The sequence below is a fragment of the Xyrauchen texanus genome, chromosome 46 (assembly GCF_025860055.1).
Source record: "Xyrauchen texanus isolate HMW12.3.18 chromosome 46, RBS_HiC_50CHRs, whole genome shotgun sequence".
Lineage (NCBI taxonomy): Eukaryota > Metazoa > Chordata > Actinopteri > Cypriniformes > Catostomidae > Xyrauchen > Xyrauchen texanus.
In genome coordinates, this window is record NC_068321.1 from 16,356,000 (window position 1) to 16,381,869 (window position 25,870).

The 25,870-nt window shown below is 42.2% G+C and overlaps 1 protein-coding gene across 1 annotated transcript in view; it reads right to left on the reverse strand.

Annotated features, from left to right (window-relative positions):
* kdm7ab (lysine (K)-specific demethylase 7Ab) overlaps positions 1-25,870 on the reverse strand; it is a 65,577-nt gene that overhangs the window by 18,249 nt on the left and 21,458 nt on the right. Inside the window, 10 exon segments of the mRNA XM_052119628.1 lie at positions 2,375-2,466; positions 2,579-2,685; positions 4,643-4,679; positions 4,682-4,729; positions 13,451-13,613; positions 13,894-14,080; positions 14,243-14,384; positions 18,118-18,278; positions 20,372-20,489; positions 20,781-20,866. Of these exon segments, the coding sequence (XP_051975588.1) occupies positions 2,375-2,466; positions 2,579-2,685; positions 4,643-4,679; positions 4,682-4,729; positions 13,451-13,613; positions 13,894-14,080; positions 14,243-14,384; positions 18,118-18,278; positions 20,372-20,489; positions 20,781-20,866 (1,141 nt within the window).

The window sequence follows — 25,870 nt, forward strand, 5'->3', positions numbered from 1 at the left end:
ATATCTGCACGTGATTGAACAGGAACATCAACCGCCAGCTGTCTATATTCTGTACTGAGCTCCACTTTTTCGGATTGATCATAGGACTTCTCAACGACACTAGAACCCTTTCGAGCTATACTATCTGCCTGCAGAGATTGTGCCTGCCCTTGTGCTACCCCTATAACATCCTGATTCTCATGTAATGACCAGTGCTTTCTCTGGTCACCATTGGAACTTTCTTGGGGGTATGGTAGTCTATACTGACGGCAGATGCTGTAGATGCTGTACCCCTTCCTTTGGACGCTTACACTCCTACGTTCATGCATATTGGTTGTTGGAGCCCCTGTTTGCAGAGTTTCCATGTTGGCGAGTTTCAAGTTCCTCTCCTGAAAGTATGAGTTCATGCCGTCGACTGGGGTGGAATAAACTTGTTCTTCCACGCCATCCAACACTGCGAGTTTTGCATTTGCAGCAGACAACTCAGCTGCAAAGTTCAAAGTCTCCCTTTTCCTTCTTATTTCTTCTCTTTCTTTAGATAAGTGCTCTTCCTTTTCTTCCAAAGCATGCATTTCCTTCAAAGCAGCGGCCTTAGCTAAAAGTGCTGCCTTCTCGGCTTGTGCCACCAGACGAGCTGATGCTGAACTTGCATATGAACTCTTACATGAAACCTGACTTACCAAAGATATACTGTCTTTAGGACCAATTTCATCTTCTTCTGACAGTGGTTGAACAGGACAGGATTGAATCCACTCATCAACCTTAATCTTAAACTCATTGATGTTTATCAACTTTGGCTCATACCATTGTTCTGTGTCTTCAGCACACTCATCCTTTGACAATAACTGCTGGTATCGTTTGTGCAGGTTATTAAAGTCTTCTAATATTTCATTGTATTTCTGAACATTCTCCTCTACCTCCCCAGATTGACTGGATCACACATAAGTTCAGTTGTTTTGTTCATTCTACGAGTCAACACAGCACACTTAATCTTTCTAGCATTTCTTGCTTCTTTCTTCTTCTTTTCTAGCTCAAGCAATTCTTCCTCAGCAGGTGTAACATCAGTGTCAGTGACATCCATATTGATTGAGGCTCTTTGTTCCATGTGACAAACTCAAAAGTCCTTTTTCTTCCAAATATATCACTCAATATTCATCAAAATAAATTCTTATATACACACAGAGCAAAATTGCTTTAAAAGTTCTTTGTTTTACATACCGATTCCTTTGGATTCGCTTGGATTCACTTTGGCCTTCAAAAATCCAAGATGGCACTTGCACTTCTTAAACTTTTTTTATCTGGTATTCCTTTGTTCAAAGTATCCAATATTCCTTTGATCCAAGTATATCCATCCAGAGAGTCTTTTGACTAAATGTATTAGCCTTTTCCTCTTTGTCCTTTATTCCATGAAAGCTATTACTGTTGGCTGAGCTGGATATAGCTTGACGCGTGCAGTTGTGTAGATGAGTGAGAAGTTGATCCAGTTTGTCCAATGAACATTTATTGTCACTTGTATGAATGTTACACAAAAGCAAATAAAACAAAGATAGTAGTCTCTTATATGGTAACAAACGGCTTGTCACGTCATGGAACCATACGGCACACCACCACACGGTCAAAAGACTGTTTGCCCTCTCAGCCACACCCAGATACTGTGGCTTCCTGTCTTTAAGGCCTTTCCCCTTGGGCTCCACCTTCAGCCTCTAAACCGTCCTTTAGGTGGCGGTAGACATACCTGTGGTCACATATAATCACTCATTCATTCATCCACAGACACACACCACTATTCACTAGAAAGAAACATTAAATCAACTCAAAAGCTCAATTTGGCTCCTACACATGACATGTTCTTGGAAAATGTCTTTACAAAAACAATAATACAGATGATATCAATGTAGGTGGAGCTGCAGGACACACCTACCGATGACATGGACCAATGGCAGTAAGAATTTGTTTAGCAGCCGGTAAGAAGTTTTGCTATAAGTTTGCCCAGGCGAGCAGTTAAGAACCAGCGAAACAAAGGGAACAAATATTTTTAGCCAGATTTAGTTCTAAATGACGTCACACCCATTCATTCTTTGATTTCTGAGTATATCAGGCCTTAAAAATCTTTCTTTGTGTTAATCAAAAGAAAGAAATTCATACACATCTGGGATGGCATAGGGGTGAGTAAATGATGAGAGAATTTTAATTTTTGGGTGAACTATCTCTTTAATAAAAGTCTAAAAAGAAATAGCATCCCCTCAACATAATATGATTACTCATTGAAGTTTAATACTAACGAAAAATACCTAACTCTTAAGTATAAGCAATGGTAATAGTGATGCTTGCTATAGAAAACACCACTTATAATATCCACTAAAGTTTCTGGTGTGTTAAACACTATTTTCTCTACCTCTCTCTTTAACCAGTTCCTCAGTGCAGTAATCAAAGCTTTCACTCCCTTGATCAGGTAGTCTGGAGGCAGGCAGTTCTCTTCTCGAGATTCTGATAACAGACAATAAACAGTAATTAGGAAGGACATCAGGGAATAGAGTGGCAGCAGGCCAGTGATTTAAGTGCCCTGTATTGACATGCTGAGTGATTTAATAGGACATACCTTTGAGTGTCTCCAGTAGATTCTTGGCAACATACCAGCAAATGGCCTCAAAATAAGGAAACTTAAAGAGGTCTGGAGTCTTAAGACGTCGCTCCATCTCATAGCACCTAAAATGAGACAAATTAGTAACACTTTGTCCACAATACAGCAATAAAGTCACAGCTAAAATAATAATAGCTTAACACTAGTCAAGTATACACTCTTATGGGCCATTCACATCAAATGCATCTCTGTGTAAGCCTGCACTTTTTAATTGTTTTTCTATGTAAGCAGAGTAGACTGTGTGCTGCATTTTTTAAACACTGTGTGAAGTTAAAAAGAACTTCAACTTTAAAAAATTCATCTGAAGGAATACATTTTGGAGCGATACTTGCTGAAAAGACCTCGTTATCATTTTAAAAAAGTGTCTTGAGACACCTGCACTCTGTTCTATTTGTTGCGGTGTCTACTTTTAGAACCAAAAAGTGTATTTTATAGCCTAATGGTAAAAAACCTTTCAGTTCTTTTGTTTCCAGTATGTCTATCTTAAGAATCTATAGGTTACAAGCTTTTTTAATTGCCTGAGATCCATATTTCCAACTCAAGAACCCTAGACAGCAAAAAAAAATTCTTGATCAAACCATTTTTGGCTGTCTGGGTTTCTTGGGTTATAGGTAGCTTATTGAATCTAAGATGCTGTAAAAACATTGAAGACCCTTTCTAAAAGACCCTATGAAATGATTTACTTGCTGTACTTTGTAATAGCCAATAGACAGTTAAAACCACATCCAGGGGCGTTGCGAGGGGAGGCTTATGGGGCTTAAACCTCTGATGTGTTGTCTCAAGCCCCTGATCTTTTCTGAAGAATCAATCACACACACTTTCACTTCACAAATAAAATATATTTTATGACTGACTTTGTTCGCCCAGTCATCCATCTGTCCGTAATGAAAAGCAACGGACGAGTGCTGGTCGTGGTAGATTACTGCTTGCTCGTTCACTCAGTTTACTGCAGAAACGACCGTTAGCTGGGTTTTAAAGCCCTTGCACTTATAGCCAGCTGTTAAACACTACCTGTTCCGTTCTGCAGGTAGGACTGTTGTCCCTAGGCAGGTTTCAACAAACCGTCATTGTTTCAAAGAACTTAAGGCAAGGCAAGTTTATTTATTAAACACATTTCATGGCATTTCAAAGTGCTTTACATAAAAATAATAAAGAAAATACAAGATATATATAAATAAAATTTTAAAACCAATTAAGAACAAGAAATAAGAAAAGTAATAAAATAAATAATAAAAGAATGACAAGTTATTAAAAAGAATATAAAGAAAGAAAAGAATACATAAATAAAAGGATACAGTGCAGTACTCTGTAAATGCGTAGCTAAACAGATTTGTTTTCAGTCTGGATTTGAATGTGGATAATGTTGGAGCACACCTGGCCTCTTCTGGAAGCTGGTTCCAGCTGCGGGTGGCATAATAGCTAAATGCTGTCTCACCTTGTTTTGAGTGAACCCCTAGCATTTCTAACCGACTTGATCTTAATGATCTGAATGAGTGAAAAAATACTGGCTGCAGCATTTTGAATGAGCTGCAGCAGTCCATGGTCTTTTTGAGAAGGCTGGTGAGGAGCCCATTACAGTAATACCCCCTGCTGGCAATGAGATTATAGTAGGCTGATTTAGTTATTGCTTTGATATTACTACTGAAACTTAGATTTGACTCAAAAAACACACTAAGATTTCTGACTTGATTTTTTTCTCTTTAGACCCCTGGAGTAATTGTATTTGCATTTGTTGGCAAATACAATTACCTTTGACTTATCAATGTTTAACTGAATCTAGTTCACTAATTGCTATTGGAGAAGACATTCTCATTCTGGAGAGCATATTTTTTTTGTTCCACTTTACCAAAGAGAAAGACTATAATGTCAATGCATATATCTGCAATATATGTTTCAGTCAACCTTTAGGAGAACACTAGCATATAGATGGCCTTAACAGATATGGACTTAAAGCTACAAAACTGCAATTGTGATTAATTAGGATTTTTTCATAGGGATGTAACTGTATAGCTAACCACTCACCTGAGCTGCATGCCAATGTTGAGGTTGTGGAGGAAGTTCCTCCAAAAGCCATACAATCCTGAGAGGTGAGAACTGCATGGATCCATCCTGAAAGAGGGGTCAAGAAACATATCAACAGCTGACCAACAGATGCTGACATACACATACGGATACATTCATATCCGGTTTATAGCTGTGCAGAGGGTGATAACAGTCCATCACATTTCTTACATTTTGCCACTGAAAAGTCTCTAGAGCAATAGGTTGTAGGTCTATTCTGACATGGTCCCATAAAGCAGGTGAGAAAACATTGGCTAAATGCCAATAATAATATGGTGTAACGACCTTCTCAAGGAGGACAGGGAAACTGGGGATCTGGCACAAGGTAAGTCTTTTAATGGTTCTTTATAATGTGCAACCATACACACACACACACACACACGTAAGCACAGGAACGCTGAGTTGCTGCACGTCCGTCTCCCTCTGCTCTGTGGCTGCTGGCTTTTTATCCGCTCTCCTCGCTCTACTGTAATTAGAGACAGGTGTTAGACATAATTTAGCTCAGGTGAGAGCGCCCTTACCGCTTTTCTCTCCCGTACGAGCGCTTGACCACGCCCCCGCTGCCACATACCCCCACCGCCCGACTCAGGCCGGGGCGTCATCCGGCCTGCCTACCACTCCCCCCCCATTTCTGGAGAGGAAGTCAGCGGCAGCCATCTGCACCCCGGTCTGTGGACCACCTTGAACTTAAAAGGCTGGAGGGCCAGATACCAACGGGTGATCCGGGCGTTAGTATCTTTCATGCGGTGGAGCCACTGCAGTGGGGCATGGTCCGAGCAGAGGGTGAAGGCCCGCCCCAGCAGGTAGTACCGGAGGGTGAGGACCGCCCACTTGATGGCCAGACACTCCTTCTCCACGGTGCTGTACTTAGTCTCCCTTAGGGAGAGCTTCCGGCTAATGTACAGCACCGGGCGCTCCTCTCCCTCCACCAGCTGCGAGAGTACGGCCCCCAGCCCTCTGTCTGAAGCGTCCGTCTGTAATAGAAAAGGGAGAGAGAAGTCAGGTGCATGCAAAGCGGCCCCCACAAAGTGCAGCTTTAATCTGCGTAAACGCCTGTTGGCACTGCTCCGACCACTGGACCGGATCTGGAGCCCCCTTTTTAGTGAGGTCAGTCAGCGGGCTGGTGACGTCCGAATAATTAGGCACGAATCTCCTGTAATAGCCAGCCAGCCCCAGGAACTGCCTCACCCCCTTTTTGGTCTTAGGTCTAGGGCAAGTCGCAATCGCCGCGGTCTTATCAATTTGGGGACGCACCTGGCCATGACCCAAGTGGAACCCCAGATACCGTACCTCCACACGCCCAACCGCGCACTTCTTAGGGTTTGCTGTGAGCCCCGCCCGCCGCAGCGATCTCAGGACGGCCCTCAGATGTTGCATGTGCCGCTGCCAATCATTGCTATAAATGATGATATCATCTAGATAAGCAGCGGCGTACGCGGTATGCGGTCTGAGGATCCGATCCATGAGTCGCTGAAACGTGGCTGGTGCCCCAAACAAACCGAAAGGAAGCGTTACGAATTGGTGTAATCCAAACGGCGTGGTGAAGGCTGTTTTCTCGCGGGACATTGGTGTCAAGGGGATCTGCCAATAACCCTTTGTTAAATCCAGGGTCGAGTAAAATCGAGCAGTACCTAACCGATCGAGCAGTTCATCAACACGGGGCATTGGGTACGCGTCAAATTTAGACACCGCGTTGACTTTTCTGTAATCCACACAGAACCGAACAGACCCATCACTCTTAGGAACAAGAACAACCGGGCTGGACCAATCACTGTGGGATTCCTCTATTACGCCCATATCAAGCATTGCATCTAATTCTTCCCGAACGATTTTCTTTCTATGTTCGGGTAAGCGATAGGGGCGGCAACGCACCACCGCGCCCGGTTCGGTCTCGATGTGGTGCTGTATGAGGTTTGTACGGCCCGGGAGAGGGGAAAACACGTCCGCAAACTCCTTTTGTAATTCAGAAACCTCTGTGAGCTGCCGCGGTGAGAGTTGGTCTCCACAAGTGACCGGAGTGTTGAGATTGTAGTCTTTGTTTATCTCCGGTCCGAGCTCCGCCCTCTCCGGAACTACCGTGGCCAACGTCACAGAGGCCGCCTCCTCCCTCCACAATTTCAGGAGGTTGAGGTGATAGATTTGACGCGCGCCCCTCTATCGGTACGTATAACCTCATAATCGAGATCCCCCACTCGTCGTGTGACCTCAAAGGGTCCTTGCCACTTGGCGAGTAATTTAGAGCTCGATGTTGGGAGTAATACGAGTACCTTGTCTCCCGGTGCAAATTCCCGTAGCCGAGCACCCCTGTCATACAGCCGGCGTTGGCGTTCTTGAGCTTGGAGCAAATGCTCTTGTGTTAATCGCCCCAGTGTGTGGAGCTTTGCTCGAAGATCAAGAACGTATTGAATTTCATTTTTGGCATTAGAAGGTCCCTCCTCCCAATTTTCACGGATGACATCGAGGACACCGCGGGGCGTCGCCCGTACAGCAGCTCAAACGGGGAGAACCCGGTGGAGGCTTGCGGGACCTCTCGTACCGCAAATAACAGGGGGTCTAGCCACTTATCCCAATTTCTAGCGTCATCGTGCACGAATTTACGAATCATGTTTTTGAGCGTTTTATTAAACCGTTCCACTAGGCCATCTGTCTGAGGATGGTAAACGCTAGTGCGAATCGATTTAATGCCCAAGAGCTCGTAAAGTTCGCGAAGTGTCCGTGACATAAAAGTTGTGCCTTGATCGGTGAGGATTTCTTTCGGAATCCCCACCCGGGAGATTATCTTGAAGAGTGCCCCTGCAACACTACGTGCGGAGATGTTGCTCAGAGGCACTGCTTCCGGATATCGCGTCGCGTAATCCACTAGGACTAACACGAAGCGATGTCCGCGTGCTGACCGTTCTAATGGCCCGACGAGGTCCATCCCAATTCTTTCGAAGGGGACCTCGATTAATGGTAGAGGGCGCAAAGGCGCTTTTGGGGTGGCCGGTGGGTTTACCAGCTGACATTCGCGGCACGCCGCACACCACCTGCGGACGTCACCGCCAATGCCCGGCCAATAGAAGCGGGCTATTAGACGGAGAAGTGTTTTTCGTTCCCCTAGGTGACCGGCCATAGGATTATAGTGAGCCGCCTGGAAAACCATTTCCCGACGGCTCCGTGGAATCAATAATTGTGTTACTTCTTCCTTTGTTTGGGCGTCCTGCGTCACCCTGTATAAGCGATCTTTAATAAGCGAAAAATACGGATATGAGACGGCGACACCCGGCCGGAGTTGTTGACCATCGATTACTCTCACTTGGTCAAAGGCGTGCTTAAGGGTATCATCCCGCGACTGCTCCAAGGGAAGTCCCCCTCCGGGAATTCCCGGAGAGGAGGAGCGTCCACCTCGCCCCTTCCCACGTCACTCGGAGCAGTCGAGGACGGCCCTGGCTCCGCCTCCCCGCCAAAGCATCGCACATCACACACCCCTTCACTCTCGCGCAGGACCCATCCGCACAAACTCCCTCCAATAACTTTCTAAAATTCGGCCAATCCGTACCCAAAATTAGCGGATGGGTGAGGCGGGGACTAACCGCTGCCTCTACACTATGTTTTTCTCCCCTGAATTTGATCGCCAGAGTCACCACGGGATATTTGTGAATATCCCCGTGTACACACCTTACCCTCACCAGTTTAGCTGAGCCCAAAGCCCCGGGTTGAACCAAGCGTTGGTGGATGGTGGTCTGGTTACAGCCGGTATCCAACAAAGCTTGGTATGTACCCCTGGATTCTTACCGGAATCCGGTACGCTCCAGCCCGATCGGGGGCAGCCTGTGGAGCATCGGAGACCCGTACCACCGCCCCTATTTCCATCAGCGGGCACTGATCCCGGAAGTGGTCCGGGTCTCCGCACCTCCAGCAGACCGGCCCAGACGCTGCGGCCGCACCCGTGCTGGCGGGCGCCCCCACCTGAGGAGGAGAGCGGCTGAAGGATGGAGAAGGGCTTGGTGGGCGTTCCCAAGACCGGGGAGCTGGGCGCGCGAACGCTCCACGCCTGCGGGGGGCAGGAACGGACCCTGGGGAGAGAGCAGAGCGAGAGGGAAGAGGGGAGGGAAAAAAAACAGGGGAAGACACAGGGAAAGGGGAGACAGACAGAGAGGGCTCATCCGCCCTCGGAATCGCCGCCATGTGGTCCTCCGCGAGTCGGACGGCTTCCTCCAGCGATGCCGGGCGGTGGCACTGGACCCACTCGGCCGTCTTCTGGGGCAAACGCTGAACAAACTGCTCCAGTACCACCTGGTCGATTAGTTCCTCGACGCCGCGGTCCCTCGAGAGCAGCCACCTCCGACAAGCATCACGGAGCTGCTGGGCGAATGCAAACGGGCGGTCGGACTTATCAAGCTTCAAGGCCCGGAAGAGCTGGCGACTTTCTTCCGGGCTTCGACCAACCCGTTGCAAGATGGCCTTCCTCAGATCGGGATAAACCAGGAGGCTTGTTGCCGGCAGTTGTTGCGCCGCGAGCTGTGCTTCCCCGGACAAGAGAGGGACTAGCCGGGCTGCCCACTGGTCTTGGGGCCACCCCCAAACCTCCGCCGTTCGTTCGAACAGGTCGATGAATGCTTCTGGGTCATCTGCCGGCCCCATCTTCTGTAACGCGGGTGGGGGCAATGTGGCGCGGGTGTCCGGGGTCGCGGCTGCGGCTGGAGCGGCCTCCTGGCTGAGGAGGCTCCGGATGGCGTGCCGGTCCTCTGCTTGAGCCCGCATGATCTCGAAGAACCGACGATCCTGGTCTTGCCGGAGCTCAAGCAGGGATTGTTGGTGGCTCTGATGGAGTGTAGCGAGGGACTGGAGGACTTCCGTCAGCTGGGAGGACTCTATGGGGCGACTCTGTTCCATCATCAATTTTTCCCGGGTTTCGGCACCAGTGTAACGACCTTCTCAAGGAGGACAGGGAAACTGGGGATCTGGCACAAGGTAAGTCTTTTAATGGTTCTTTATAATGTGCAACCATACACACACACACACACACACGTAAGCACAGGAACGCTGAGTTGCTGCACGTCCGTCTCCCTCTGCTCTGTGGCTGCTGGCTTTTTATCCGCTCTCCTCGCTCTACTGTAATTAGAGACAGGTGTTAGACATAATTTAGCTCAGGTGAGAGCGCCCTTACCGCTTTTCTCTCCCGTACGAGCGCTTGACCACGCCCCCGCTGCCACATATGGAACTGACAAAAGAATTGTGCATAGCTAAATAAATAGACTTGTCAACTTTTAAAAGGGAGAAAATGTATCTGTCACTTGGTAATACGGCTAATACCGATACACTATTATGCCTGTGTGTTCCATGTGTTTAGGCTGGTAAATCACAGTTATGCATTTACAAAAATCTCAATTTTCATATTGCCATGATGTCATGGAAATTGTAATACATTTTAATGTTTGATTTTAAGGACGTTTTTCATTACTTTTGTACAATAAACAACTTTGGACATCAAGTTGCGACCCAACAAAATCTGTGTCCTGGTGCAAAACTAGATCTAATAATTCAAGGATGGCAAAGGAGGAAGCTGGGACCGGCTTGAAAAACACATAGACATTTAATAAACACTTTTAAGTCTGTAACAAAACAAAAACACAATGCTTTTCAGCCAGCTACTTATGAACATAAAGACACACTTTGTCTAATGCACAGACAGGCTTTGTGCATCACTCTCTCTCGTCTGCCGTGGTCTCCTCTCCTTAAATACTCCCACCGCCCCTCACTGGAATGCGAGACCTGTGTGGCACACAGGTGGAACTCATTCACCACTTATCTTCCCGGCCTCGCTTTGCCCAGACGCCGCTCGGCCCCGCCCTGCTCGCCACATTAGGTTAAAATCACTGCACTACACAGAAATGTAATTCCAACACCTTTAGGCTTCTCAACTATGCTCCCAGGATCAGTGTTTAAACACAACATATTGGCTAACTAGAGTTCACATACATGTGGTGTGTGTTAGGGTGGGCCATCCACTGCAACGATTACATGTCTGACCGAGATCTGATGAGCTAAATCAACCCCCCACCCCCTCTTCAGCCCCCAGTGTGTGCTCCAAAACCACTGTAAAGCCCCTCAAACACTCAGTCTGTAAACTACAGCAATGACTTCCTGTCTACGCTTGAACATTCATTCCATATGCCTAACAAGTATGTAAATGCATAAATACACATTAGATTTGGAGACAGAGAATCATCAATGACTGACTTTCATGCAAGTTTTGAAGGAATTTTGAAGTTTCTCCAACAGCAGGGGGGCGTGTGAGATCCCACGGTCTGAAACTGGTCTGTTGGTGCGATCAGCAGACCACCCCACCTCACTCCTCTCTTCAGCTGGAAACCAGATTAATCTAAGACCATATCCTTCTTATTTGAAGTCATAAATGTTTTTTATATATATCAAAATGTATTGAACCAATTATCAGACATTTCAAAAGTCAGAAGTTTACTTAGGTTGAAGTCATTAAAACTATTTTTTTTAACACTCCACAGATTTAATATTAGTAATCTATAGTTTTGGAAAGTCATTTAGGACATCTACTTGATGACAGTCATTTTTCCAACAGTTGTTTACAGACAGATAGTTTCACATTTAATTTGATTATATCTCAATTCCAGTGGATCACAAATGTATATCCACTAAGTTAACTGTGCCTTTAAGCAGCATAGACAATTCCAGAAAATGATGTCAAGCCTTTAGACAATAAACCAGTTAGCTTCTGATAGGAGGTGTACCTGTGGATGGCCTATCTTAAAACTCAGTGCCTCTTTGCTTGACATTATGGGAAAATCAAAAGAAATCAGCCAAGACCTCAGAAAAAAATTGTGGACCTCCACAAGTCTTGTTCATCCTTGGGAGCAATTTCCAAATGCCTGAAGGTACCACGTTCATCTGTACAAACAATAGTATGCCAGTATAAACACCATAGGACCATGCAGCCATCATACCACTCAGGAAGTATGAGGAGATGAACGTAGTTTGGTGCAAAAAGTGCAAAGCAATCCCAGAACAACAGCAAAGTACCTTGTGAAGATGCTGGAGGAAACAGGTAGACAAGTATCTATATCCACAGTAAAACGACTCCTGTATTGACATAACCTGAAACGCTGCTCAGCAAGGAAGAAGCCACTGCTCCAAAACTGCCATAATAAAGCCAGACTACATTTGCAAGTGCACATTGGGACAAAGATATTACTTTTTGGAGAAATATCCTCTAGTCTGATGAAACAAAAATTGAACTGTGTGGCCATAATGACCACTGTTATGTGTGGAGTAAAAAGGTTGAGGCTTACAAGCCGAAGAACACCATTACAACCTTGAAGCATGGGGGTGCCAGCATCATGTTGTGGGGGTGCTTTGCTGCAGGAGGGACTGCTGCACTTCAAAAATAGATGGCATCATGAGGAAGGACATCTCAAGACATCAGCCAGGAATTGAAAGCTCGGTTGCAAATGGGTCTTCCAAATGGACAATGACCCCAAGCATTCACCAAAAAGTTGTGGCAAAATGGCTTAAGGACAACAAAGTCAAGGTATTGGAGAGGCCATCACAAAGCCCTGACCTCAATCCGATGGACAGAGACTGTGGACAGAACTGAAAAAGCATGGAGTGTCTGAAATGAATCTGATTGTTCAGCTAAACCAAGCTTGTGACAGGACACTGTGCTTCCAGAGTGCCTTTAAAATAATAACGTTTTTTTATTAAATCACCAGGTTGAGCCTTTCAAAAGCCTTTTTGTTGTTGTGAAAATTAAAAGATCATCTCTGGCATAGATGGCAAGGAAAAAAAATAAAGGCAAAGTGGAGATCTCATGAGAATGTATCCATTATTTGATAGTTTGACCATTTATGGGCCTACTTAACATTAGCTAACAGTATTTTTACACTGTACATTGTATGTTGTTGGTAAATGTTCACTTTAAGGAAAATATAAAAATGACTTCTACATTTTCAAAATGTTCTCTCAGGGGACATGCCTAAATCCCAAACAGTATGTTTCCTTAATAGTCACAAGGCCCCCTAAGCCCCTTGAGTATCTAAAAATATAAAAAAAAAATACTGGACTTTTGTTGTCATTCAGGTTCAAAATGAACAGTTGATTTTATCTTTTAATATTCATATCAAAGTGCTCTCGTTTGATGAACTCATTTAATTATTTTAATCTTTTGGTAGAAGATCGCCCAAACCCCACTACTTTGAATTTGTCTCTGGGGCCCCAGTGTCCTAATCCTTTCCCAGTTTTGAAGAGACTGTTTTGACTGAGGTTTTTGTTTTTCTTAAGTACTATTTCTGTCAACTTGGAAATGCATAAATAGGCCTACTATTTCCAAAAATAAGCATTATTTATGTCATTTCATAGCTATACTGACAACTAACACCATTTAAGTTATTGTCCGGACCTTTTCTGGGAAGGAAATCTAGGGACCGGACCTCCTAGAACTTTAACTGGATACTCCTTCTATAGAATATAGTTAGGTTTCAAATGATAAAATAATAGATATACTGGTCAAAATTAAGATACATATATTTGGACTTTGTGGAGCATGGCCATAGTTATTGTGATGAACTACACCTGTAGTTACTCTGCTAGAACACCAGTGTTAACTTGAGGGGAAATATCTTTACAGATCCACTAAAAGATCTAGTGTGATTTGTTCATAGATGCCACTTGCTTTGATATTTGTTTATTAATGCAAACAAAGGCATTGACAATAATGGTCTGCATTAATGGTTAAGGTGTAAAAAAAGCATTTACCTGTGGGGATCAGAAGTGTTGTTCCCTGCCGCACAACACACTTGTAGCACTTATCCACTTTCTTCCCGAAGAACACTTCGCTCTGGCTGGGGGACGAGCTCCACTCCTCATATAGTGCAAGGTTGTCTGGGGTTGGCTTTATCAAGTAAAAAATCTTCTCTCCCTGAAAAAAAAAAGCAATAATTAATATAAAATCATGGACGTATTTTTGCCATTCCATTTGGAATAAACAAAGCTGCCAAATTGTTTAAAAGAAATAAACGTGTCCTTCCTTCTGCTAAAAAAAAAGGATGCAGCGTCATGAATAGAGAAGAACGCAGATTTCCTGAGATGCGTTTTTAACAGCCGATGTTACTTTTTAAACGTGTGCAGGGTAAACAGCCCCTAATTGTGGATAATGAAAAAAGATAAACTACAACAGACTATTGGTGATGTGGACTTACCCACAATACATGGTACCACACAGACGTGCCCCCAAAATCAATATGGAAGTCAGTGTAGCTGTCTTTAACGCCCATTAAACAGTACTTCTGCACAAAGGGTTTGGGAAAGTAAGAGTCATCAGGCCAGTAGTTCTCCACCCAAGACATCTTCTGGGCAATATCGGGCACCACCACCAGCTCTGACATCCTGATCAACAGAACATTTTGGTGTAGAGATTAAAAGGCAACATTAAAAAGCAGTTTTACAAATATGCTTCAATACAGTAAATTTTCCCTGTACTCAGAAAAGGTACATTTGTGCTCACCCCTGCAATAATTAATTACTCACACGTTTTCAAACAATACTCACTTGGTGTCTGAAAACTCCAGGCTGATGACGTTTAGCACCTTTGACCGCTTTGGGCTGTAGAAATACTTCACAAATGTGCTCAGTTTTATCTTGCTGTCTGCTTGCCGGGCCACATCGATGACGTCAATCACTTTGTCGCCTCCTATAATTGAAGGAACAGGTTGAGTGTCTCGAGTGTCAATGGATTGTATAAGTTATTAAAATATTGCGCAGTGATGTCCAATAGACTCTACAGGAAAAACTGTAGAAGCAGCAATTATACAGCCATAAGGCATATTGATTTATTTAAAGTAAATCAGCTTTACTTATTACATGTCACTGCTAACTGTGGGGGTGCTGGTATGATCCACAGCCTAGTGAGCTGCCTACCTAGACAGCATGTTCTAAACAATTCCAACGTAAAGGCTGTTCCAAAATAAATCAAAATAGCTCAACAAACATTATCCTAACGTACCCAGCCAGAGATGTACTCATCCTGTAAAGATGACCTTAAAGAGCCCCTTAATTGCTTTTAATGGATGAGGTACATTTTAGCTTGGAGCATTGCCAAAAACAATGTCTATTGCCTTTATGTATCCAAATGCACACTGGAAACAAGATACAGATTGTACACACATATGCTGATTACATTTCTACCTTGCATGCACTGTACGTCGCTTTGGTTAAAAGCATCTGCCAAATGCATTGCAAAGTGTAACAAATATGTTTGATTTTAAAATTCCTTTCAACTGACTCCAAGTGATGAGAATGTAATATTTGTTTATATATCAATTTTAACAATTATGGCAATAATTAATTCTTTCATCCAATAACAACAAACATCTTTAATAGTTCTAGAGGCATAACAATTTATTTTATGACGTCTAAATGGAGACGTCAGCAATTTCAAAAGCATGTTCCAAAGCAGTGTGGGACAAAAGCAGCTTTCACAAAAGCAGGTGGAGTCCATACTGCATTATTATAAGCAAATGTCAATGTGGAAAAACCACAAAGTTCGATTCTGCTAGCTGGGAAGCCCCTGGTGTGCAGTGCAGGCAAGCTGCCCATTGAAGTAAGTGAATTAGCTGAGCAGCTAGTCTGCAGTTAGCAGTTTGAAGTGCATTAAGGACATAAAGCTGGAGCTTTAAATGCAAGCCACAGACGTAACGTCACAGCAGTTAACTTTATCAGTCAAGTAATGCAACTGATATTCTTGCACTTTCTGAAATTTTATGAAAATGTCTGGAACGTCAATGACCAATAGATATTTGGCCAGCTAGGATAGTGCACTTCTCAAATGTGATACTTCCAAGCTTTATGTTCTGCATACTAAACAGAGACATCTCCAACATATCTCTCTGAGATTGCCTAAACTCTAAAAAACTAGGGAAATTGTTCTGTGTAAAGCCAGCTGCTTTATGTAACACAATTTGATAACAGTAGAGGATGTCGCTCTAATAATTCTTGTTGTTGTTGAAATGGCGCCACTCCTCACCGTTTAGAAATTAAAGTGGGGTGATCAATTAAACAACCTCTGACTTTTATCACTGATTCCCCATTAAGATTCCACAGATTCCATTAACGTTTAGCAATATGTAATTACTGGGCAAAGATTTTTAAAAATAATTTTGATTCAGGCCGGTGAGATCGGTGTGGTCAATTTATTTAGTACGTTTACAAGCGATGTTGAAATCGTGCTACAGCAGTTTTTTGCATAGTTGAGCTACAGTCTGTCAGTCCAAATATACATAACACACCACATAACCGAATATTTTAAGGGAGGACAGTAGTTGCGGAAGTGTTAAATAAACGCCACGCGTAACCTCTCTGATTGGAGCACGTGCAATATGCTGAGGTCCGATTGCAGACCAATTAATGTGTATACATGCTGGACAAAGCCAAGCTACAATTTCATTATCTAGGTCTGTTAGTCCAATTTTCCAAAATCGGAGTGGCATTATTTCGGAATAAAGTGTTTTCGTTTAAAAAAGTAAACCTCAAACGTGACTTTTGAAACCGCCGTGGGTAACCCCCCCCCCCAAAAAAACATTTAATTAATTACAGCACAGGCATACAAAAGCAGCATAAAAGTTATCCATATGACTCCAATGGTTAAATCCATGTCTTCAAAAGCAATACGATAGGTGTAAGAAAAAGAGAAATATTTAAGACTTTTTTTTCCCCTTTAAATTTCCTTCACTGTCCAGTAGGTGGCAATATACATGAAGAATGCGAAACGCCAAACAACAAAAGAAGAATGTGGAAAGTGAAAGTACAGATTGATAGTAAAAAAAATGACATAAATATTGATCTTTTTCTCAACCACACCTGCCATTTTGCATTTGAAGATATGGATTTAGCCACTGGAGTCATATGATAAATGTTTTGCTGCCTTTATGTGCTTTTTGGACCTTCAAATTTCTGGCCACCATTCACTTGCATTGTGAGGACCTACAAAGCTGAGATATTCTTCTAAAAAACTTGTTCAGCAGAAGAAAGTCATACACATCTGGGATGACATGAGAGTCATGAGTCAATGATGAGGGAATTTTCATTTCTGGGTGAAATATTCCTTTCAAGTTTATGTAAGCACATGGGTTATAAGGAACCAACTCAAGAGCACGATTTACTCACAAATCAAATGTCACCATGGCTTGCGAGCAAGGTTTACGATACAGTTCCACATAAGAGCAATATCTATCCGATGAATGTATATTTTAGAGCAGATCATTACTAGAAATATGCACTATAGAAATATCCATAACTTTTAAAATTCCCTGATATTTACAAGTTCTTCATGACTACGGAAACCCACAGGACCACAGGAAGCCAGAACCAATTTTGTGTTGCATTTGCAGAAGAAAAAAATTGAACACAGGCTGAATATTTAGACAGGATAACATTTATTGGAATTTTATATAGTTTAACAATTCCTCAATGTGAATTTGAGATGAGGAGGAGTTGTGTGCTCATAACAGCTAGCTCATTGGTCAAACTCACTTAGTTTTTCGATCAATTATGTAAATGAAACTAACAACTGAAAACTCACTACGAATAAAGTTACTGGGCCAGTTGTTTTAAAAATTAAAATACATTGGTTGCAATCAGTTTTAGTGGCCAGGCGGCAGTCACAGTCACCAGAAGGTGTGGTATTGCCAAACCTTTAGTCACCTCACTGCAAGAGTGCAATATAATCACACCTCCATTCCCAGTGGGCTGCAAACTCTCCCAGGACACAAATGGAGCAGCTGATCATTGAGTGTATCATGATAACAATACCTTACACAAAAATAAATGAGGAGGAGAAGCGGGTTGTAACCTAAACTTTATAGCCAAGCTAAGGGTGCAGAAGATAAGTGGAAAAGATACAGCCGCTTTGTAATCGGACACTATAAGGAGCAGACTCTCAATGAGCTACTACTGCTAGGCTGGTGTAAGGCACACCAATTTTATCTGCCCTCTTATTTCATTAAGGCTTGATTAATGTTTGCTAAAAGGTTAGACCCACTGAACTCAGCGGAGTCACCCTAGATTAACATCTGATCTCTGCCGAGTCTGGACTGTAATGCAACACCATTACATGAAGACAACTCTTAATGGAATTAATATTTAAACCCATAGAAGTGCTGCCGCCCATGGCCATATGGGTGAACGATGAAGAATCAGGAGTGTGTTGGTTAAAGGTTTTCATTTCTGGAACTGTTGCATGCTAATGTAAAGGTCTAGTAAAGATATTGGCTGGTAATTGAAACGTTGTAGGTTCAAATGCAAGGGGCAACTGTGCTCTTGTGCAATTTACTTAAAGTGCAGACTTCATCTGGTACTACCAAGCATGAGATTTTACTATTCCATACATACACAATCACAAAGCCCTTAATTCCACTCTCTCTCCTTACCAACGTAGCGCTCTACATCCTTGACTGAGAAATCCGGCGGAGGTAACTGGAGTCCGAGCCCTTCCATTTTGGGCACAGCAATGGGATAGCGGAAGCCGTGCTTCTCAAAATACCGCTGGGTGACCTGACTGCCTTGCATTCGCTCCAAGATTTCATCCCCACTGCAGGTTAGACACAGGAGAAAGACTGTTAGAGACATTACATAGCAGATTTCAGTGACAAAAATATATGTACATTTATAAGTATTGCTATTTATTACTTTGTATTGTCATATTGGTGTATATTAATGCATTTGTTTTACATTTAATTCTCTCGTTCACTTAAAGAAAAAAAAACTCAAAAATATGGAACACCAGCCTTGATTCAAGTCAACTTTTACTGTATTTTAATTCTTGCATTAAGTATTGATTATACTGTATGTGTATAATATATATATATATATATATATATATATATATATATATATATATATATACACACACACACACACACACACACATTATACTGTATATTAGTGCTGTCTATCTGTCCATACATTTTTTAAAGTCGCGATTAAAATCACATATTTTTTTGTAGTAACGTGATTAAATCGCAGATTTAAAGAGTGCTGATATTTGACACTACGTATATTTACTTATTTTCCTGTGAAAATGCATTTATTTCCATCTAAGGAAAGAAAGCAAAATGACATATAACAATATAATGCTTTATTAACATTTTCCAAACAAAGCCTTCCACAGTGTAACAAAGGAAATTCCCTAAAATAGCCCCAATTCAAGTACCATTAAACGTTTCCCAAAGTATAAGTGGAAATTTCACTAATTGAAAAAGTCTCCACATAGGTTGCATTTTCATTGCAATAGGCATTAAATCTCTTAAACTCTCATCCTCCACAATATTAATCAGCTGGCAGACAAAGAAGCCGCATTCATGATTCACGCCAGAGAGACAACATCTGCGTCAAGCGCCGATATGAACTCCACATGAAAAGCACTTTCACCAAAACGCAGAATGAGACGTTTTTGTCTGTTAGTTAAGACTTGACGTGCTTCTGTGGTAATTAAAATGTGACTTATTTAGGCTGAAAAATACTTTATAATCACAAGTCCCATCTGGGCTTGTTTTATACATCAAATAGCATTCATTTTTATCACTGACAGTGAATCACTGCCTTGCGTGTGCATTGTGGGCATCAGTGTAATGACTCTGAGCGGACATCACAAAAGTTCCCATCCAACAAGTTTTTATGCTGGTTTATTGCTGTATTTGCTGTAACAGTAAATGCGTTAATTGTGATTAAGTAAAATGTAAGTGTTCAACTTATTAAATTAATTGCATGCATTAATATATATATATATATATATATATAAATCCTTGATATCGATTATAAGCTTGAGTAATTTTCGATATTCTAAATGATCTGATCAGGTCCGTGTCACTAAAAATGCAAGTTGTTTGTCAAAGTTATAGTCTAGCTAACAGAATCACCATCATGAAATCAACTAGTTAGGAAATATTAGCTGGCTAGCTGCTTCTTAGACCTTCTGTCATACAGTAAACCAATAATAAGGCTAGGTAGCTGCTAGCTATACGGCTAATATGATATTGTTGTGTACAGAACAAACAGTATTGAATGCAGCTATTGATTGAACACAACAACAACTCAGACTTCAACAACATTGGTGTTTATTTATGTACTATTTAAACGTGTTTGCATGAGACATAACTCTGTCATATCCGCAATTTTTTGACACAGGCAAAAATGTTTTTCAGTGGACATGACTTTCAGGCTTAAGCAATTACATCATTTATGGGTTACACAGCTGAAATGCATCGGGCCAAAACCAGGAAGAGGAACATTGTTGTAAACGTAAAAATAAATGACCATTACCATGATGAGATCAAATGTCCGCTGAAGATGATAAAATTGTGAAGAGGTCACACAACTTTTGTAGGATTTCATTCTAAACTTGAACATCAAATTAAAAAGGTAGCTTACCCTGTGGAGTTTACTTGTAAACAAACAAGTTGCTTACATTCATTCTTGTGGTCTGACAAATGTGGAATCCATTTCCTTCCCCATTAATGGCTTGAAATGCATATCATGATAAATATTGAACGCTATGAAAAAAATATATACTGATAATATTTCAGGCCGTATCGCCCAGCCTTAGTTGTATGGAATCATTGTTGGCACCAAGGGCTAGAGTGAATTGTCCTGAGGGTGAGTTTTCCCACTGCTTGGCACACGTACCTGGGAAAGGTCCTGGCCTGCAGCTCCTGCACAAACACTGAAGTGCCAGCTTGCACTGGCTTGCTGCCGTCATCTGGCTCTGTATAGTCATGTCTGTGCCAGTTGTTTCGCCTCTTCACTGTAAAATCAGGCAGAGTGTATTTAATATGTCTGATTGCAGAACAATATCGCAGTCATTACCACACCACCACAACACTAAAGAGAGTGCTTCTGTAACAGAGTAAACAGCCCTGACCATAGCGGTAGAGCTGACTAGACACTCTGAATCCAGTTAGACCAGACTCCATCTGATAATGACAGTTTAATTAGCCCGGTAACAAATATTGCAAATATTGGCAGAGCTTAATTTAAATGTAGTGAGGAGGGTATATCAATAGATTTTTGCAGTCCAAGAGAGTGGGATACATACTCAGTGAGGGTCCGTGGAGGACATCACAGTTTGGACAGTGGTAAACATCAATGTCCACGGCATGGTGCTCTTCTACCTCAACACAACTGCAACAAAACAAAGCGTAAACAAATGAATTAATTGATTTTGAAAGCTTAAATGGGTTTACTCAAAAATCAGTGTTTTGGACACATTCTAACACTTGTACAACACTGTTTGCACTTGTAATAACACTATTACAAATGTGTAAATGTCATTGCACTAGATAGCGCAATATCAAAGCAACCAAAAAGCACACTTTTTAAGCAAAACCTCTCACCAAAAAAGGGTTTGTTATGTATTAAAACAAGACAAAACATGTGCAATGCCCAATAAACCTGATGTAGGGTAGGTTTAACGGTACTTCTATTTAGCTACTTATAGCACTGAATATATTCCTTTATCAAAAAGCCAAAGAATCCAAAATACACATACAGAGAGGCTTTTAACACATTTGCACAAAGAGCTGACTAAAGTGCCTTTTCATACAACTTCTGAGATCTGAAGAGTTCTGTAGCCTTGCCAGCAACCGCCACATGAGTCTGTTCTCTCAAGACCCTTCCAGCCCACTTCATAATTTTCCCATTTCCAGCCGCACCTCCAAATACCTTAAATGGTATGTTGTTTCGCAGGAAGTCATATGACAAATTAGCTCCTGGCTTTGTGCAGAGATTCATTAGCCAGTTAGGTAATGAGGCCTTGCACATTTCTATGGCTCAGGTTTTGCTCAGCATTGCCAAAGAAAGCAATTTAGCTAACTCCTTGGTTTGAGCGTTACATTACCCAGAGTGAAGTGTTCCAAACAAGGACTTTACTTTGAGAACACATGACTAGCTGGAAGTAGCCAAAGTCTGACACAGCAATACAACAAATATAGTGTACATGGTGGTGCAATGTGGCTTTGAAAAAATTAAGAAACAAAGTCACTTAGAGTAAGGGTGGGTCACAACAATTGACTGGTTGATTAGTTTATATTTTTAATGAAAATTTAAACAGCAGTGCTTTAGAATTAGTGCTGACATTGCACTGTGCATTAGTAGGGCCATATGATCTGCAATAACTATAAAACATGTAATGTCATGGAATTTGACATATTTGGGTTAAAATGAATGCATGAATACACAAATAATGAAATTAAAATTGTGATATTGCAGCATCCAGATTTTAACATTGCATCTTGCATTGTTTTTTTGAGCTCTCCGCTATGAGCATGAGTTATAAATACTCTTCTTTTAAAAATCATGCACCAATAGTCTTGCATTCTGTTCCATTCAGTTGTGCTCCATCTAACATCCGGTCTACACCAGAAGTGAGCCATGTTGCTCTACGTCATTCTGCAACAGCTTGAAGTGGTCTAAACTAGACGCGAAGGAACAAACGTTCAAAACTGTATATTTGTCTTGTTGGCAGGAGTAGTGCCAGCACATGCAGCGCATAATGGCCATTTACTGTCCAAACGACTGAGGATCACACACTAGTCAAACTCCTGCAGAAACATGCACCATACCACTCTAGGAGATGCATGACAGATGTAAACAAACATGGATATGAGAACTGGCTACTGCTGTTGTTTTTGTTGTTGCTGCTGCAGCTTCTGCTACTCAGTGTTCCAAGTCGCAAAAGACATGCCGCATTTGAGTACAGTCTTGGTTTGGAAGTCGTGGCCAGTATGGCCTCTAGAGACTGCAATGCAAGGTGAGGCTTTAATTGTGCTTGTTCGCAACCTACATTTCTTGAACTTATTGGCCTTAGGCACTCAATATGACGTCAGAGTTGAGGTGCATCATACACGGAGATATCCTCAGTAGTCATGGATAGTCAGCTCAAAAAGATCAAACATGTTTGATATCCATCGACTACATGAACTCGTAGTCGGAGATAAATTGGATAAATTGGAGCCGGTACCCATCCTACACTACATGATTTTCTCAGACTTGCTCAAACAATGCAGACTGGAACTGACTAGCGCCAACTGTATCCCAGGCTTAAAGCTGCGTTCTGTTCCATTCTATTGTGCTCTGTATAAATATGTTTGTTTATAAGCCTTTCTTAACACCCCTAAAGGTGTGGGCACACAAGGTTATGAGCACGCAATTTGTTCATACAACGCAACTGACCACAATATGATGTCATGTGGGAGGACTTCTTGTGTAAATAATACATCACAAATAACAAATAATTTTATATAAAAAAAGATTAAATATATTGTCTACTCACTTTCCTGCAACAATAAAACACACAGCTTTATAATTTGTATTGAGGAAAGAGGTCAGCATGTGACATTACGATCTTCTATTGGTCATGCATCCTCTTGTCATACAAATTCATGGTTCAGAGTTCACCAAGCTTGAACTTCTTTGCATGTGGCTGCATTTCCAGTCTCCTGCATTTGATGTGTTTGAATGGGAGTGAATGGAGAGCCAAGTGTGGTGTGACCGCCCCTTAAGTCCAGGTTCACAATAATCCATTTCAGTTTTGAAAAAACAGTTGTCAGTATCCTCATGTCATAATTTTTCAAGTATACAATTATGGAGAGCATTACCCAAATGCTCAGTTTCCAGTGGAGAATAGCACCATTCAAGAATGGATGAGAGTTGTAAATGTAGTGAAATATTAAAGCAATTTTCAAACAAAAACATATTAGATTGGCTATGGCCTATGAAACTCTTAACACCCCTAAGAGTTGAACCCGAAACCTGCCTAACTAGACAGTGCTTCCTAAAGACTAATTAGTAAAGTAGTCGAACAGGCAACCAAAAAAACTTGTTGATTTTGAAAAGATGTAGTTTCTCACATCTCTACTTAGAGCAACTCTCACTGCAAAGCCTCTTGGAATTTCTTAACTTTAGGCCGTTAACATATATCGCACCCAAACACAACATTTCGACTTTGAAACATTTTCTTCCATGCTTGAAATCTGATCCTGATGTGAAGCAAAGATTCAACAGATTTGCCTCCAGTGACTGAAAAATAACTCCAGACTGGGTCATCTATGGTCGATTATGTTTAACCTCAGACAGGCCTGGCTAAACCAAAGCTCCAGATGTGAGGTCACATTGTAGCGGGGCTACAGGGCAAGAGACATGAGGGAAGGGGGGAGGGGAGTGTGTTTGTGTTGGAACCAAGTGTGGGAAACATTGGTGTTTATGTGCCAGTGGTGTGTCCACATCAAAGCTTTATCTTATCTTAACACCCTCATCAGATATGGCAGAGTTTTAATATGTAGGTCTATATGACATGAGCACTATCCACAATGCCTTAGTAAGCATTGCTTGTCTTTCACTTAGTAAAGGGTTAACTCACCTAAAAATTTATATTCTGTCACTGTTAATCGTTCACTCACACTCATGTCATTCCATACAGTTTTATACATTGGGAAAACAAGGCACCAGTAGGAAGTCAGTGCAACATGTAAACATCAGCATTCTTTCTCAAGGCAGCCAGAACAGACTGAGCTAGATGCAACTGTGAACACCAGCCAAGAACTTCCCTCTGTCTTCCTCTCCTTTCTCAGTTTCTTTCAGACTCTTCCTGTGAAGAGACAACCAAAAGGAAATTATTACATCTTAAGATCTTGAATTACTGTGAGATCTCTCTCTCCTACTCCCTCCGAATAAGCATTTTGGAGGAACACTGTCACTAAAAATAGAACTGACTCAGGAGATTTTGAGCCTGTTGCCAAGCAAGCCTAGTATAAAGAACAGCATTGGTGTGAGAGAAGAGCTCTGAATGCATAAGTTATGAATCTGAATGAGCTTTCATCATCAAGGACTGATGGGTTGCTAGCGCAACAGGAAGATTCCAGCAGAAAGAGAGAATGATGCAACAGGCCAGGAAAGTATGAAGTGCTGTGATATTGGCAGGTTTCTGCTAATGATAGTTAAGGCTGTGAAATGGCAGTGTCACAGTTATTTAAGATATACAATTCAACTCCTGTGAAGGAGGACCTGCTTCTGGTTGTCTCTTTGTCACAAGAGCTCTCCAATCACCACCCCCGAGCCAGCTCACAAAGGATTTGTGCTGCAAAATAAATCGTAGGCTACAATTTTATTCACATTTCTTTTTACTTAGAATTCTGTGATGTTTAATTCAACATTCAGATTGAGAGAATGTCCAAATGGTGGATTTGTATACAGTATTCATTGCATTTTGTTACTTTGGGCTGATTGAGCAACCATCCAGCCAATCACTGGTGAGTTCCATGAGCTGAAACATCCCTTACGTAATAGGCCATCAGTCAGACAGTCTAATCAATGTGACTCCGTTCATGTCTACTTTCAACAATGCTTATTTATCCATGTTTTTATCGGCATTTATGTTTTTCTAAATTAATAATCTAGAGATGAGGAACACATCTCTAGATAATTTTAGATTAATTAAGCACATTTGCTTAAATGATTGGTGTCCTGTTGCTCTGATCCCCATCATCAGCAAATGCTTTGAGAGACTAATCAGATTACATCTGCTCTGTGCTGCCTGCCTCACTGGACTAACTGCAGTTTGCATACCGTAACAACCGCTCCACTGATGATGCCATTGCATCTACACTACACACTGCTCTCTCCCACCTGGAAAAAAGAAAAACCTATGTGAGAATGCTGTTTGTAGACTACAGCTCAGCATTCAATACCATAGTGCCCTCTAAGCTTGATGTGAAACTCCGGGCTTAAACAGCTCGCTGTGGAGTTGGATCCTGGCCTTCCTGTCAAGCAGACACCAGGTGGTTAGAATGGGCAACAACATCTCATCGCTAACCCTCAACACTGAAGCCCCGCAGGGCTATATTCTCAGCCCACTCCTGTATTCCCTGTACACACATGACAGCGTGGCAACACATAGTTCCAATGCCAATTAAGTTTGCTGATGATACAACGGTGGTAGGTCCGATCACTGACGATTATGAAACAGCCTACAGAGAGGTGGTGCACACTCTGTCCCACTGGTGTCAGGAGCACAACTGCTCCTTCAACTTCAGTAAGACCAAGGAGATTGTGGTGGACTTCAGGGGAAAAATCAGAGAACACACCCCCATCACCATCAATGGAGCAAGATTCTCAGGTGGAGAGAGTCAG